The 15,479-nt window shown below is 40.6% G+C and overlaps 2 protein-coding genes across 3 annotated transcripts in view; both read right to left on the minus strand.

Annotated features, from left to right (window-relative positions):
• Positions 1-271: 271 nt before the first annotated feature.
• On the minus strand, positions 272-2,899 carry LOC113465216 (uncharacterized). 2 transcript variants are annotated; one of them, XM_026819550.1, is made up of 8 exons: positions 2,354-2,899; positions 2,086-2,180; positions 1,838-2,017; positions 1,488-1,705; positions 1,345-1,393; positions 1,176-1,245; positions 677-939; positions 272-587 (listed from the first exon to the last, which is right to left on the minus strand). In XM_026819550.1, exons 1-8 carry the CDS (start codon positions 2,564-2,566, stop codon positions 377-379), a joined length of 1,299 nt encoding a protein of 432 aa, XP_026675351.1. In that variant the 5' UTR covers positions 2,567-2,899; the 3' UTR covers positions 272-376. The 2 variants fall into 2 exon arrangements, with proteins under 2 accessions (XP_026675351.1, XP_026675350.1); XM_026819549.1 differs by having other exon boundaries at positions 273-587; positions 1,176-1,393.
• Positions 2,900-3,619: 720 nt separating this feature from the next.
• Positions 3,620-15,479, minus strand: part of Ror (tyrosine-protein kinase transmembrane receptor Ror) — a 203,702-nt gene continuing 191,842 nt past the window's right edge. Inside the window, 8 exon segments of the mRNA XM_018036758.2 lie at positions 3,620-6,476; positions 6,567-6,835; positions 6,910-7,251; positions 7,330-7,920; positions 7,998-8,479; positions 8,563-8,687; positions 8,766-8,973; positions 9,778-9,868. Of these exon segments, the coding sequence (XP_017892247.1) occupies positions 5,784-6,476; positions 6,567-6,835; positions 6,910-7,251; positions 7,330-7,920; positions 7,998-8,479; positions 8,563-8,687; positions 8,766-8,973; positions 9,778-9,868 (2,801 nt within the window). The 3' untranslated portion in view covers positions 3,620-5,783.

Here is a 15,479-nt window from a genome sequence, read left to right on the forward strand (position 1 = left end):
CGAGATTCATGATCTCGGATTTTATTTATTTTATGCAATTTTGAACGATCGCGATGCGACGTTCTTCGTGTGCAACGCGTGGGTTGATTCGTAACGTATTTTTCAAAGGTAGGTTTAATTCAAATCGTTGTGAATAGTGATAATAACGAGTGCAGAATGAATATGCTCAGAGACAAGGAATTTTCGAGAACAAAAGATTAGTACGTCATCATTAATTTTAATAAATGAATGAAGTAATTATGTGGGATGAAGCAAGAGGGATGGGTAAATTTAAATTCACGAGGATGATTAATAAATTCACTTGTACGTTTGACTTAGATGTGGAACATCTAATATAGGGACAGTACAGTTTATTAAAATCTTTTGTACCAATACATTAGTGAACTTTACAATAGAACGCGATAATTTCGAACAAGAAAACTATGAAAGATAGCAGGAATCCATTTGAAAACAGGAGTAAAATCAAATGTATTTGTTCCATGTTGATCGGTTCGATTATATTCGGCGGTTCCTTAATCCTGTCCACGAAAGTTATAAAACGTTTCATCAGTGCATCTATGAAGCCTACTTCGTGGAATTTTATTATCCTGTCAACAATGCAAATGATATATCAAAATTATTTACTCGTTAAACACACGAATTCAGGTGAAGCGAAGTAAAATCAGAATTTATTTACGCGACGTCGATGGTTCTTTTGTAACGAAAATTTCTGGCAATCGCAGAAACAATCCAATTGTCAATTATATTTCTTCCCACAGGATTCAATGGACAGAAGTGTGCCCCTCTGGCTTGTTTAATGTCTATTGCCTCGAACATCGCGTAATTCTCCGACGTACATACTGTTCTATACATTTCTTCTATCGAGCTTTTAATAACGTGTCGCTTGGCTACTTCTTCGTACAGGATGTCTTCGATCGGTAGTACACGTAGTGCTTTTGCCTGTAAAGGAAGATTAATTGTCTCGAAGAAACTAGATGAAGATTCATTTAGAGTACAGCCCCGTTTATCCGAATCTCATGTATCCGAATCGCTTCGAAACTACTGTCAGTCGTCCGTACGTAGCGGGCGGCGATTATCCGGACGGGGTTGTCACTTATCCCCCGGACGAATAATCGAGGTTCTACGTTCTACTATATTTCTTCGTTGAAAGTCGTTCAAAATCGTTAGCCTCGTACCGATAGAGTCAGCTGCGGTAGAGAACCGTTTACAGTAAGAATATTGTATTGACTATTCTCCAGCAAAGACCTCAAATCATGGAAGGGGATCGTAAAAGTGGTCTGAGTCAAAAACCTTATTAGAAGAACGCCGAAAGCGGTTCGAATTAACAAAGAAAATAGTCCTAACCATAGTTCAACGATTTTAGAGCTTCTGCATATACCATCTGGTAGATAGCCTGTAACAAATATTTAGATTTTATTCTTTGTTCGAGCTGCAATCGGAAGTTCGAATTTTAACTTCGTCTCATTTTAATTTTCCGATTCTTTTACTTTGACCGCAAATCATGCCGAAATTGTAGAAGAAGGAGTCCTGCAGCTTTACTCTCAGCTTTTTCCGTAAGAATTTTACATTGATTCTTTGTGATAAATAATTGCACACGCTGAAAAGGATGTACATTATCAGAACGGCGTACCATGTCTTCGGGGTAAACAAATTCAACATCCAAGTATACACGTGTGTCACTTTTTGATGTATATAGAATTTATGACTGCAAACAAGAATTCATTCATATCAGTTTTTGCTTGCATATGTAATTTCGGCTTTTTTTTTTATACCGTCGAACTTAAGAAGTAATTGACAGTATTTGGGACGAAATCATTTTTGAACCGTTTCAACTTGCCCAGTTTTCGATAACGGAACGGTGATTTGCATGATACGAGCTCGAAAGCCGTCAACGATTTCAACCCTCGGTAATACGTCCGTTCCATTTCTTTGTATCACATTTAGCAATCCGAACTTGTAGGTGTTATTGACATCCCTTATTCCTAGAGCCGTGTGGTCCGATTTAATCAGTTTTAATCTAGAATCATTTATGTCCCCGTAATTTTTATACGTATCGCTGATTTCACGTGAAAGTCGTTCATTTACGTGAAATTCAAGTATTCTGATAATGTATTCCAAATCTCGCCGATAACGCCGGTCACTTCAGTTCCATTATTTTTTGAATTGACGATGTTCCATTCCTAAGGATTAAAATATCAAACGATAGAATGCGATCAATACGCGACGGGTTTGAATCATTCTATGTATATATATAGTTTATTTCCTATTCGACCGTAGATTTCAAATTTAATGTCGATTGCATTTCATCATTATTTTACGGAATAAAAACGTGTTGTTTGTTTCAATAATTCACCTCAAAGTAAGTGAATCGGACTATTCTTCCTTGAAAGTTGTGCGTCTCTTCTTTCCGGCTACGCATGAGCACATCCTGTTTCGCGAGTGCGAATGCCGAGACGCTGAAGATCGGCACGAAATCTTCGATTTTTTTATCCCATATGACACCGTTCACCGATTCCGCCGGATTAAAAAATTGAAGAATCGCCACGAACAATAGTAGCTTTCTCATAAGTAAACTGCGGTTTTTTACGCGAAATAAAACATTTATGACGGTCGAATAAAAATCAGTCTGAACTCACTCCGTTATTTTATATAGTTTTATGCTCTCGTTTCTATTTTCTATACATTCGGTATTTTTAGAAACGCATCGAATTCGCAGTCTACTTATGTACGGCAAGTCTTTTCTGACTGCGTTCGTTTCGCTCGCACGAGAAATTCACAACGGTTCGTTCTCACTTTTAACAGCAGCTTGTTTCTGGATCGTAATCAGATTTTTTAGTATGATATATCGCAGTTTTGATGGTACGCGATTATATCTGTTTCATACAGCTAAAATTATCGGAGCAATTTATCAAATACACGCTAGAAAGATCATATTTACTGATCTTGTCAGAACAGTACCGAGCCTTAAGCAAATGTACTGATTAAAAATAATTCGAAATTGAAAATGTTATAGCTTCTATAACACATTTCGAGATCATCCAAATCAGAATTGACTCTTCATCGATTCTTACTTACCCATTCAATGATTTCTGTACGTATATTTGATAAAAAATTAAGAATTTATTGCCGTGCATTCAACTGAAGATCAATAATTTATTTCATCATTTAATTTCTCGACTAGGAACCTGAATTTTTAATTAAATATATGAAGGACAATCCTTGGTTAAATGAGGGAAAATATTTATCGTGAGATTCCTGTATTGTTATCCCTCCATCTGTTAATCGCACAAGCGGTATTGGGTTTTACGATATCCCATTTAACAAAACTACGCGAAGTAGTTAACGTTGTTAAATGCCGCACTATTACGTTGATAAATCGTTGTAACACGGGAAACCAATTTAGGTCGTCGCGTGGGTGAGATTACGTTTTGACGAGATTCTTATATTTGATGCACTGCTTGACGGATAAAAATAAGGCTGTGATAAATTTCTGTTATGACAAATCGTTCCTAACAGCCAGTAATAGGAGGCATTTAAAAGTTTATCAGGATTTTGATATATACAACTGATAATCGTCGACACATATTTTAAAATGAGAAAGAATTGAATTACGCATGTGTACGTGTTTTAACATTTATTTAGAGAAACGTTAGGTTGCCGCGGATCGAAAACATAGATCGGTTGGGCTGGAGGTGTGACAGGGATGAATAGAGAAATCAAATAATATCGCTTTCATACAAAAGACATGGATCGTATATATCGTAATTCATCGTATATGTATATATAAAGATCTTAAATTTATGATCCTTCGTCGAAGTGTGGTCGACATAAATTAACTTAAGTCTAACCGGATGACGAGCATCCGACGCGGAAAGGATTACCACGTGGTTGATAATACATTCGAATAATAATGATAATATCAAATATAATTGTAATAATAGTACGAACACCGATTCGTAGGCTCGTCATCCTTAAAAATGTTCTTTCTCTCAATTTCTGTTTCTCGTTCATTCGCTCTCTCTCGCCCTCTCACAACTTAATTCAGTAAATCGTTACTCTCTAATCATTCAAAATCGAGTTTAAACAGCAGGTCAGTTCCGTTCTTCCTCGGTCGAAGACCCGTCATGGCTCTACGCTCTTAATATAGAAAAATTATAAAAAGTATAATACAATCTCGTTCAAACACTTTCACTCTAGGCTCTCGTAAACTATTTAATTCGTTTGCTTACGGTTCTAACTATAATTCACGCTATCGCACGAGACAGGCGTTAAATTCGTTTGTTTATCCTCGTTTCCTGGTTTCTTATTGTTACTCCGTTCGAGCTCCGACAGATAGACTAGTTTCAAACTATTTCGTCAACGCAGATGTAACGCCTGCTCTACATGTAGTCGTAGATACTACGCTCTATACACGAATAATATGATCCTGTATAATTTACACGTTAATAGCGGTGGCAATTTTTTTAACAGACTCGCTGATCGTTGATCACCCCTTCTCAAATCTATTCCTCTTCTCGATGTCGCGTAAATAAAAATCTGTTCTATAAAACATGTGTAAATTTCATCTTAAGAGCACGTGGTTTCGTTAATTTCTTACGCGAAATGAGCGAACGCTTCAAAATACGAAATCGTATAAGTAGTGTATAAAAAAGTTTCATTATTAGTATCAAACAAATTGTTACATGGAAGTCGAGGACGTTCACTTGAGCAGAATTAATTGCTGTCCATTATTCTTAGATATGATTAGAATTGCTTCTCGTTTTAAAACGAAACATCGATCGGTCACTCACGGGATGCTGTCTATTATCAAAACTTCTTCTGTGGAAAATCGATTTAACGCTACGACGTACAGCCAGTTAATTGATTATTGTGCTATTTCTGGAGATCGATTCTGAAATACGTTCGTATTATCAGCCCCCGGGCAAACACATGACATATTACATTTATATTACAATCTAGCAACAATAGGTCAGTCGAGAAATTTGTGGATGTCGCGTTTACGCGTATGCAGAAAATAGTAAAAAGGAGTCTCGCGGAAATCGCTTATATTTTGTCCCGTAGTACGTAGACAGAACTCACTCACAAAATTCTTATAGCAGAAAATTAATGTTGGATCACGTGTGTTCAGTGGCGGTTTTGCACCTGCAATTACAGTCTCAAATTACTAATTTTTGACGACGAATAGTTTTAGTCTGACGATTCATTTATCGTAGAAATCAATTCTTCCTAACAATGAGTCATTGGCACGAAACAAAAATTTATAATACATCGCGAAATACGATGAAATGTCGGGGTGTAACGCATGAGGTAAACGCGATATCGTTAAACGATAGAGTCTACGGTCTACGCTGCGTATATTTATACGTATGTATATACTATATAATGTATGTATAAAAAACTTTTATTGTTGTACACCATGTTCAATGCGTATCGACAGTATAAAATGCGTTTCGATGAAATAAATACGTAGGGAACGGAAACGTGGCAGTGATCAGCTATCGGAGGGAAAGACCAATTACTCATTTTAGTTGTCCGTAACTTTGTGAGATTGGATTGTATAAAAACCGATACAGCGGTTCGCTATCAGATCCATTTAAACTGCTGTTCGATACTCTTTAAGGTACAAGATTGGTGCTTGACCGAAGTCCTCGCTTTTAGAAAATTGTTATACCTCTTCCCGAGTTCGCGACACGAGCCGCGTATTCGTGTACCTTGTGCAACGATTACGGTGGTTACGGTAAAAACATACGAAAATCGTCTGAACGAACAGTCGTGGTTCGCGTTCACTTTGATACCCTGGTTTCGGTGGTGACTTTGCTCGGATCTGGTAACCTGACGACTAATTGCGCCCCGTTTTGCATTGGCCTGGTACCGTTAGGCGTGTTTGTCTTGCAGATCGGCTGCGGTGCCGGCGGCAGTACCTTCTTGGCTCCACTTAACTTCGGCGAGCAACACTGTTTGTCGTCGTAGTCGTTCATATTGATATTCGTTTGGTTCGGGTAAATAGGCGCCTTCATCGGCGTCCCGTGTTCACTGAAGCCGCAGTTCGGCCTCTGATCTATAGAGTTCGTGTTTTGAAAGCCCGGTGGCATCATCATGATCCCGTTACTGTGCTCGTTCAAGTTACAGAATTGCGGCTGCTGCTCCATGCTCCCTTTAAAACTCATGTCCTTCGGGTCGCATTTGTATATCGGCGCCGAGAGTTGCGTGGAGTTAGTCTTGTTCGTGCTCTTGTGACTGCTTCCGGAGTAACTGGTGATAGACTCGTTACAGAAATCGCTGAGATAGGTCTGGTTTATGTACCAGTTGTGAAGACGGTGATGGATCTCTGGGAACTGCGGTCTGCGGTTCGCTACTTCGTGCCAGCACTCCATCATCAGGCTATAGATCATCGTCGGGCAATCCTCGGGGCACGGTAGTAGTTGTCGCGATCGAATCATGTCTATTACTTGCTGATTATTGTACCCGTAATACGGCTGTAAATTAAATAGTAATATTTCAAGTTGCGATACTTATCTCACGGTATTACCGCTGTTGAGTTATTTATTGTTATCTCGTTCCATTACCTGCAAACCGTAACTGTAAATTTCCCATAAGACGACTCCGAAGCTCCATACGTCGGACTCTGTCGTAAATTTGCCGTAAAGGATTGATTCCGGCGGCATCCATCGAACGGGTAATAGACTTTTCGACTGAACCCTGTAGTAGTCGCTGCTGTATATGTCGCGGGATAAACCGAAATCGGAAATCTTCACTGTCAGGTTGTCACCGACCAGACAGTTCCTCGCGGCCAAGTCTCGGTGAACGTAATGATGACTAGCCAAGTATTCCATACCTAAGACGATATATTTATTAAATTGCGAACTGACTGAAAGATCCAGTGTATAATTCATCGGGCTCTAAACTGACCTGATGCGATTTGCAATGCGATGTGCAAGAATTCCGGCTGTTCTAAAATCTTTCCAGTCCCATTGTTTAACGGGACGTCCGTTCTTGGCGAATGGCAGATCAGAAACTCATGTAAATCGCCCTGAGTCATGTACTCGAACAGCATGCACATCGGTTCCCCTTTCAAAATTACGCCCAACAGACAGATAATGTTCGGATGCCTCAGGTCTGTCATTAAATCGACTTCCCGTTTGAAATCGCTCTGCGTTTTCGGGCTCGCGTTCTCCTTTAACGTCTTCACTGCTACGTAAATCGGTGGCTCGCATTTATTGCCCGTTTGCAATTCTCCTTTATATACTTTCCCTGGAAGAGTCATAGAAAATTATTGCATCAGTCATTAATACGAAGTTGTATAATAAATCTTATCCGTTAGACATTTACCGAAAGCTCCTTCGCCGAGTTCTTGCAAAAGCACGACATTATTGGTAGTAAACTGTGGCACTCTATTATTCGATGTCCTACTACTACCACTACTTAATGTTCCCGTTCCCGGAGTGGTATTACCGGGACCGGCTAGAAGAGAGCTCATTTCCATTGGCTGTGTCGTGCTCCGTCTTCCATCGTATATATTCTTGTCACATTGTATACCCGTTAACATTTTATTCGTAGGCAGATGATTCATCTGCCTGGTAGATTTTCTGCTTCTATAGCAGCAGCAATAACAAACCAGTATGACAACAAATCCTCCGGTCAGTACAAAGCCAACGAACGCGTAGATCCATAAGTTCTCAACACATTTAGGTATATTACAAAACTCCCTTTGCGGTTTACTATCGACGTAAACGTAACACCACGGTTGGGATTCCTTGTCGCCCGGATTGCGACAATAGGAATGCCTCCCGGCTAACTCGGGGTAATCGGAAATCTGCAGATTGAATTCGCCGTGCGACCATTGCATGCACGGTCTTCCGCTGATGCTCGTTTTCACGACACCGCGGTAGGACTTCCCATTTCCCCAGTAGCAATAGTCGTCTGCATAAAAAAATAATTCCTTAAGATACATCTGTGTTCGCGTTAAAAAAAGTATTGAAATACTTCGATACGCGTACCTTCGTGTACATTATTTCCCGACGATATCCCGAGGCTCAAACAGTCGTGAGCCTCGGGGCTATCTTCCATTGGTAAATCAGAACAGTCAACTAAAGGCACTTGATGTCCAATCATTGGATGTCTTTTAGCAATTGCGTATTCCTTTTTACACAGGTCGTTCTCGAGCATCTCACATTCCTGTCGACAGATTCTCCGTAATTTACGATTTAGTTCGTTCCAGTTAGACGGATTGAACTCGCCGCCGGGACCGAGCGTCGGGCTACGTTTCCTGAGGATACCGTGCCCCGGGATATCCTCCGCGTCGTCCACGTCACCCGCGTCCCTCGATAGATCACCTTGATTCGCGTTTAAGAAGTGAAACAAATTTGTACTAGCTTCGGAATGTTTCAGTTTCAAAATACTGGCTGAATCGCGACATATCGGGAACGCGGAGTAGCATAACGACGGTTTCGCGTATCCTTCGCAATTTGACGAAACCTCGCTGAAACGTAAAAGAGAAATATTTAGTTTTCATCGTACTCGCGTACATCGTTCCACGATTCCACTGGATAGAGTGTTCCTTACTTCGAGAATCTAATAACGCCGAAGGCTTTCATCAATTTTTCATCGAGTAATTTCTGCGTTTTCGGATATGGAATATAAACCGACTGATTTCCCAGAAATTGTGCACACGTTTTCCCTACGTATACCTGAAACAATCAAAGTCCTTCTTTATGATTCGATTACTGATTGAACGGGTAGTGAATTTTTTGGGCATGTTCATGTACCTCGCATTTCCCTTCATGATTGTCTTTTCTCCCGGTATTGACGTTTCTAAGGCCGCTGATTCCGTGAACGTCTATAGTGCTAGACTGAGAACTAGTGGGCTGTGGGCTCGGTGATAATATACTAAATGGGTTCGTCGATGCCAGGTGAGAAATGTGTGGCGTCGACATCCCAGCTCCTGAGAGATCTAATTCATCCCCAGGTCCGACGCTGTTAACAAACAAACACAACTTTATGTCAAAATTATAAAAAAATTACATAGACCTCGTAGATTAATAATAATTTTTATTATTGCACATAAAATCGTTTCTTATCGACACGCAATTTTTATGTGAGGCAACAATATTGCTTTGTCACTTCGTTAACTTAATATTTTATGTCATGAATTTCGCGAAAATAAACAATTGTTTTCCCTCGAAACATAACCTTAAAAGGTAAACAGTAAAGCATTCTGAATTACTAAATGAAACAGGTAGAAATGAAAATGCCATCGTATAAATTAACAACGCTCGATTCTTTATTCAACAAGTGAAACAGTATTTCCCTATGCTTCCTGTACGAAATTCATAGTAGTTGTTTAGTAACCTCGTCACAAAACGAGGAGCAATCACCTTCTTTCTGTAACATTTCTAACATTTTTGACACTATTTATGGCACGTACAAAAATACACACGTTTTGTAACAATACTAGGTACGAGAGTAGCTCCATATTTATAAATTATCTATCAAAAAGTATAACAGAAGTCTTATGTCATTTGACCCTTTAACCCGGCGTCCATTTGTAAGCCGACGCTGAACGGAGTTTTAGTTTTGGGGGTAGTTCCGTCAGAAAGACTTTAACTCCAAGAAATACCGATTTTTCTTACATTAGTCTTAAAAATTAGGAAAAAGTATGTTCAAAGACGAAACTATAGTTTCTAATAGTTTCAGTCAATTCAATATTTATTGTCAGTATTTGATATAAATATTGAATTACTCGTGAGATGATATAAAATGAAGATATTTCATATTTACCCTTCCATAAATTCGCTGCCACCGATTATGTCCGGAGAAAATCTATCGTCATCAGATGCTTGAATAATGGGATGATCAGGGTGGGCAGGAACTGTAACAATAATTATTTCTTCGATTATAATTCCGAACATATTAAAACTATATACGAGACTTCAGGAATAAACATAAATTTTCTAATATCGGACCTATGTTCCTAAATGGTTATTAATCTTTAGTTAGATCCGCCAAACGAACTAACTAGAAGCCTGATTCCTTATGAATAACTAATAATTAAGTCAGGACCTCGACGATCGGGAAAGCCTCCTCGGTCAGGAACGCTTCCCCATCGATGCTTGTCAAAGTAACATCGGCAGTTCTTTTGCGTTTCATCGTATCTTCCAATAAAACGTTAATTTCAATCTGAGCATAATTAATTCGCGATTCGGCCTTACACGAATAATTCCACTGCTGGTCAAATCATCCATTTCGAGAAAACAGATTTACTCTCGTAGTTCATCGTCTGACTTTATCTCTGTCCGTTGTTACCCAGAGTTCACATTTCACTTTCCTTTTCGGCGAGAACCCGGTCCCGTTTATAGGGTCTGAGAAAGATGCGGCGTGGCGCGGCGATAAAATATGATACCAGCGAGCAGCTGAAATCTTGCTGGTCCAACGTTCAAGGTGTTCCCCCGACGACGGGGTACGAGGACTGCTCTCTTTGTACGCCCGGCACGTCGCGTGGCCCTTTTGAAAATCTCCAGATTCGCGCGCAAGCCTGCATTTGCAGTTACGGTTTATTCACCCTCCACCGTGCCTTTGTGCCGGTATAATTCTAAAAGAGTTGGGAGACGATGAAAGGGGCGTGCTGCGCTCGCTGAAAATCTCCCGCCGTCGAATTTTTCGATCTTTCTGTCTCATTTTTCTCCCCACCCCCTCAACACAGTTCAGTTTTTATTGTTTTTCTTTTCCCTACCCGCGTGCGGTTTTCTACCCATCGTTTTTTATTTCCCTCAGCTTTGTACTCTATGTTTCTGTCCCCTGGCTCTTTGCGGGCGAAAAGAGAAATAATAGAAGAGTTTCTCGCGACTCAGTGATACGCAGAGAAACGAAACACGGATATCTGTGTTTGGAAAACCAATATAATATTGTCGTTTCGCGTGTTGTAACTCGTTGGATACAGGCATTCCACTTCCTTTAACATTTTCGACCCCGAGCGTTCCGTGGGAACCAGAACGTTTTTTAGCTACCGATCACGTTCTGCCAGAATTAAATTATTGATATTTCACGGTAAATACAAAAGAAAACGTTTTCAATTAAAGGAACAAAGCTTTGTTCCGAATTTCGCGCAATTCTTTTTCTTTCGTTCGTGCATTTGAACGGTGATACGCGATAATCGCAGAACCTTTTCCTATCCGATACCTGATTTGGATTAAAGTTCTAAAAATCTGCTTTCACGTAAAAATCCAGTACAGGTTTTAATTACTCGATAAAATAATACGAGTTGCAAACTAGAAGGATAACTACGGTCTTTTAATTTAGTCTCAAAGAAGATTCGGAAAACCGGTCTTTCCATTAGTGCAGATAACAGAACTTTTAATTTCCTCCTCTATTGTTGTGCAAAAGCGTGATTAGATTGAACGAGCACCCACGGCCTTCTGTTTATCGTGGAATCGATGGTTTTCCTTAACGAGCGTCCAAACAACATCGGAGGAAAACTTTTTGAAACGGGACGAGCAACCCGGGAGAGTCCACCCTCGGGCCCCGGGGAGAGTAGATTCAGATTTCCGATATTATTTACCTTGCCAGGCAAAGCTTTGGCCGGGGACGCGAGCAAACACTCTAAAGACCGATTCACCTATAATAAACCCAGTGAAATTACTTTCCCTCCAACGTGTATATTGCCGTTCATAAATTTTAGCTGACCAGAAGGTCACAGGAAAATTAAGGGATCATTGAATTCCAGATTAATTACATCTTCTATCGAGTACTTGTCGTTTTGTTTGATTTCTTAACATTTTTCGGATCAAACTATTATTCCATCGACGTAGAACTTCTGATATTTCGTAAATCTCTCTTTTTTCAACTTACAATTACTCTAATAGTCGACGAGGGCAACGAAAATACAGAAAGCCAGGAGAGAGTATTGTTCACTCAGATAAAATTAACTTAAAAGATAAACATAGAAAGTGGAAAACCATGTTGCACCGATGTGATTTCGTTTCATCAGAAAAACGAGCGAAACAAAGGCTGGAAAATGGATTCATTAAAATATCGTACAACTCTCTCCTGTTTAAGCAACTTGGCGCGGCGTTGTGTGTAATTGCATCCGCGATCGCGGAGGACTTTTCATTCGCGGGAACACTTGCGTGCCAAGGGAAACGTAATAAAGTCGAATATGAGGATACGTATAAAAGAAAATGAATGAAAAAAGCAGAAAAAAGATTGAAAACGTCGACGTGCTTTATGCCGGAATTTTATGCGGCTTCCGTGACGAGAGTAACGTGAACTCCCTGCATCGGTTCCGTTTTGATTTCAATTATCTTTCATTATACGCGCGGCGTTGTGCGATTTCCGGTCGCACGCGAATTCGATACGCGGCCGAGGCTCTGGTTTCCACGCCGCGATCTATTCGATTTATCATCGGCGATGCACCGACGGTGATTCTCTCCCTCTTTTTTTTTAAACTTCTCCCCGTAAATCGAAATTGAAAAAGTTACCGCGCGGAAAGAGGAAAAATGAATTCAACCGGAATGGAAAATCCCGTGTAATTCGTTGGATCTAGAGAGGATTCGTTGCGTTATCTCAAAGCGATGCTTCAGAATTTTTCGTGGTCGAATCAGAAGTCAAACACGCGTTTCATTGATAAATCCGTGTAATACTAAATCCTTCAATAGTAATTTTAATTGAATCGAAAATTCTTGGATTACGGACGTTTAATTCATTCATTCACTTGTTCAAAACTTCTCCATGCATATTTCAAAACATTATCAGTTCTGCCCACTGGTCGACATATTAATAAAAGCACAGTTACTTCTAGATTACGTTTCTCTTCCTTCGTGTCTCTCCTACGCTTGTAAAAGCGATAACGGAGTTCCATAAGAAACATAGTATAGAGGCGTTTGAAAAGTACCGTCGGAACGTATCTAAAAATTCGAGAGAGGAGATTAGTAAGTATGTATAAATATGAATGGTGGAGCGAGGGATTGTGGGAGGAACGAGCTCCAGATGCGAATGCGAGGGAGAGGTTATTAATGATCGCGGGTCGTCTTATCTCCTCGACTTCCTGTTCGAGATACATAATACCCTGGCTCGGACACGTAACCGTCGACGTTGCATCTCTCCGTACACGGGCGAACACACCGCGTTCGATTCGACTTCGCGGCGCACGATCGCGTGCCGCGACTCGTTTCCAGTCGATAAGAAATTTCCTCTTTTTTCTTCTCTGCGACACGTAGGAATGCGCGTTTATCCGTATCGCATCGCGATAGTTATCGGGAACACGCTCGAATACTCGCGGCAATAATTTGTCTTCGCGTTTATGCATCCGAGTGATAAGTAGGATGTAACGCGTTCGCAATTAGAGCGGTCGTAATCGATAGGCTGGATTTTTAGTATCGTTACATTTCGTCGTTAGTATTTACATTTATATGCATAAAAAAATAACGTTATTTTAAGTGTACGTTCTCCTGATCTCACGAGGACGTGAAAGAATCTTCTAATCTCGTTATTGAAATTTCTCCGAGGAACATTTTCACCGAGATCCATTCTACTTTATCTCCCAATTTTAAAATCGCTCTCTCGACAGAATCTCCTTGGGTGCGAAAGCCGTCTGGAACATTGGGACGGTAGGTGGGAAGGGTCGTTAAGTATGCTCGCACGACTCCGATAAACTTTTCCGTGTCCTCGAAAGGGTTAAACGAATCCTCGGGGCGATAAAAATAATAAGTTGGCCGGGGCCTCGATAGAATCTGGCCTCCTCGCAAATTCTCGCGACGCGTCTTCTCGATGGCGAGTGGTAGGTACAAATTACGGGGGAGCGAAGATAGTGACCTCGTGGATCGTTGGAAAAGGAGATCTCAGAAAAATGTTTCGGTCAGACCGCGATGATGGAACAAGCCATTAAGTCACCGAGCGTAATATCAAGGGAAGCAACGTAATCTCGTCTAATGTTGGCCAATGAAACGTAATAGCATAATGTATCACCGCGTATCGCGGGCGGCACCCGGAAAATTATATGCAAAGTGCCGCTTTCAGAATAGTTCCCCTCTTCCACTCGCCCCTTTCTCTCTGAATTCTAATTACGTACTTTTTCTCGGCTAGCCCGCGCTTCCACCGAGGGAAAATACGGAGAGCCCACGAATCTCAGGATTCATTATTCTTCGAGGCGATGACGTTTCCGGAATCTGTTTATGGAATAATAAACACGCCGCACGCGCGTCTTTAGACATAGGTCATAATTCAATGTAACTAATTTCTTCCTCACGTTTTAAAGCGAAACAACGTTGCGAAATTTCTTGTTTCATTCTCGAGGAGACCTTTCGTTAGCCGCTGTTATAAAAAATCTGTGGTTTCAAAGCGATCTCTTTATCGTCCTCGAACGCGGATCAGTTATTTCTGGGACATCGTTCAAACGAAATTTCAAAGAGCCAAAGCTTGAGCACGTCTACGTGGACAAGGTGAAAGAGAGAGATAGACGGACGGACAGAGAGGAATGGGGTGGTAAGAAACGCGGTTGGAGGCCACGTTTGTCTTTGATAATCAACGACCGCCTCATCCATCTTGGTCAAAGGGTCAACACTTTTCCATGGGCGACACCCGCGACCAGCCACTTCGGCCAATGTATTATTCATGAGGCTGGCGTGGTAAGTGTTGTCCGAAATTCAATTCAGTAGTCCACGAAAGGCGGCGGTGTAGATACGTGATTTGCCTTCTGCCGGACCGGGAGGAGACCCTCCTCTCTTGTTCCTCTTTTTATCCCCCGCCTTGCCGCCCACTTTCCAGTTCTTCCTGTTCTTCCTTCTGTTCATTCACTTTCTTGGGTGTTACCCGACTAATCGAGCAGCGATATCGGAGATGAAATTGTTATCGAGCACGCCGCGGACAGAATTAATCCGGGACCATTTTGTCCTGACTTCTTTTTTACTCGTCCCCGATACCGCTTCCTCCTCCCCTTTTTTCTTTGTCTGACTTAATTGGAACTCCCGCGGCTGACCAAAACGACCGGCGACGGAAGTTGTTCGATATTGGACGCGACGATTGCGATATTAAGTCCGATGCGAAACGATTCTCGATGCCTAAACGCTATTCGGGTCTTGTCTTGCTTCCTTAAAATTTCGTGCTTGTGATATACACTTAGTAGTTTGATACATTTAGAAGATGACTTAAGGATGTATAGGCTATATGTATACTTAAACAATGCTAGCATGTTGAATTTGTTATTATAGATTCATATTAATATTAAAAAGATACCTGCAAAATTTTAAATCAATTCACGGGTTTTTTGAAAAATAGACTTAATATTTGCATGTACTCTTATGGTAATCAGCAGTAACCCAAAGAAAACTTCCTGGTGTTTGGTGTGCATGCGGGAAGTTGGAAGAAACAACTGACTTGAGGAAATACAAACCTAAAAGGTTTGGAATTTTTGACGATTTTTAGAATATATTTCGATATTTTTCGATATTTTGACAAAAAAATTTTTTTTTATTTTTCCGAGATTTTTC

The sequence above is a fragment of the Ceratina calcarata genome, unplaced genomic scaffold, assembly GCF_001652005.2.
Source record: "Ceratina calcarata isolate Rehan_Ccalc_2016 unplaced genomic scaffold, ASM165200v1 scaffold153.2, whole genome shotgun sequence".
Lineage (NCBI taxonomy): Eukaryota > Metazoa > Arthropoda > Insecta > Hymenoptera > Apidae > Ceratina > Ceratina calcarata.

Bases quoted from the DNA above. Each gene is read 5' to 3' on its own strand.
- LOC113465216 (XM_026819549.1), bottom strand. From the start codon at position 2,566: ATGAGAAAGCTACTATTGTTCGTGGCGATTCTTCAATTTTTTAATCCG. The intron at 940-1,175 runs GTACGAGGCTAA...CTTCCTTTACAG, and splicing joins TACCGCAGCTGACTCTATCG to GCAAAAGCACTACGTGTACT. The intron at 588-676 runs GTAAATAAATTC...CATTGTTGACAG, and splicing joins AAAAGAACCATCGACGTCGC to GATAATAAAATTCCACGAAG.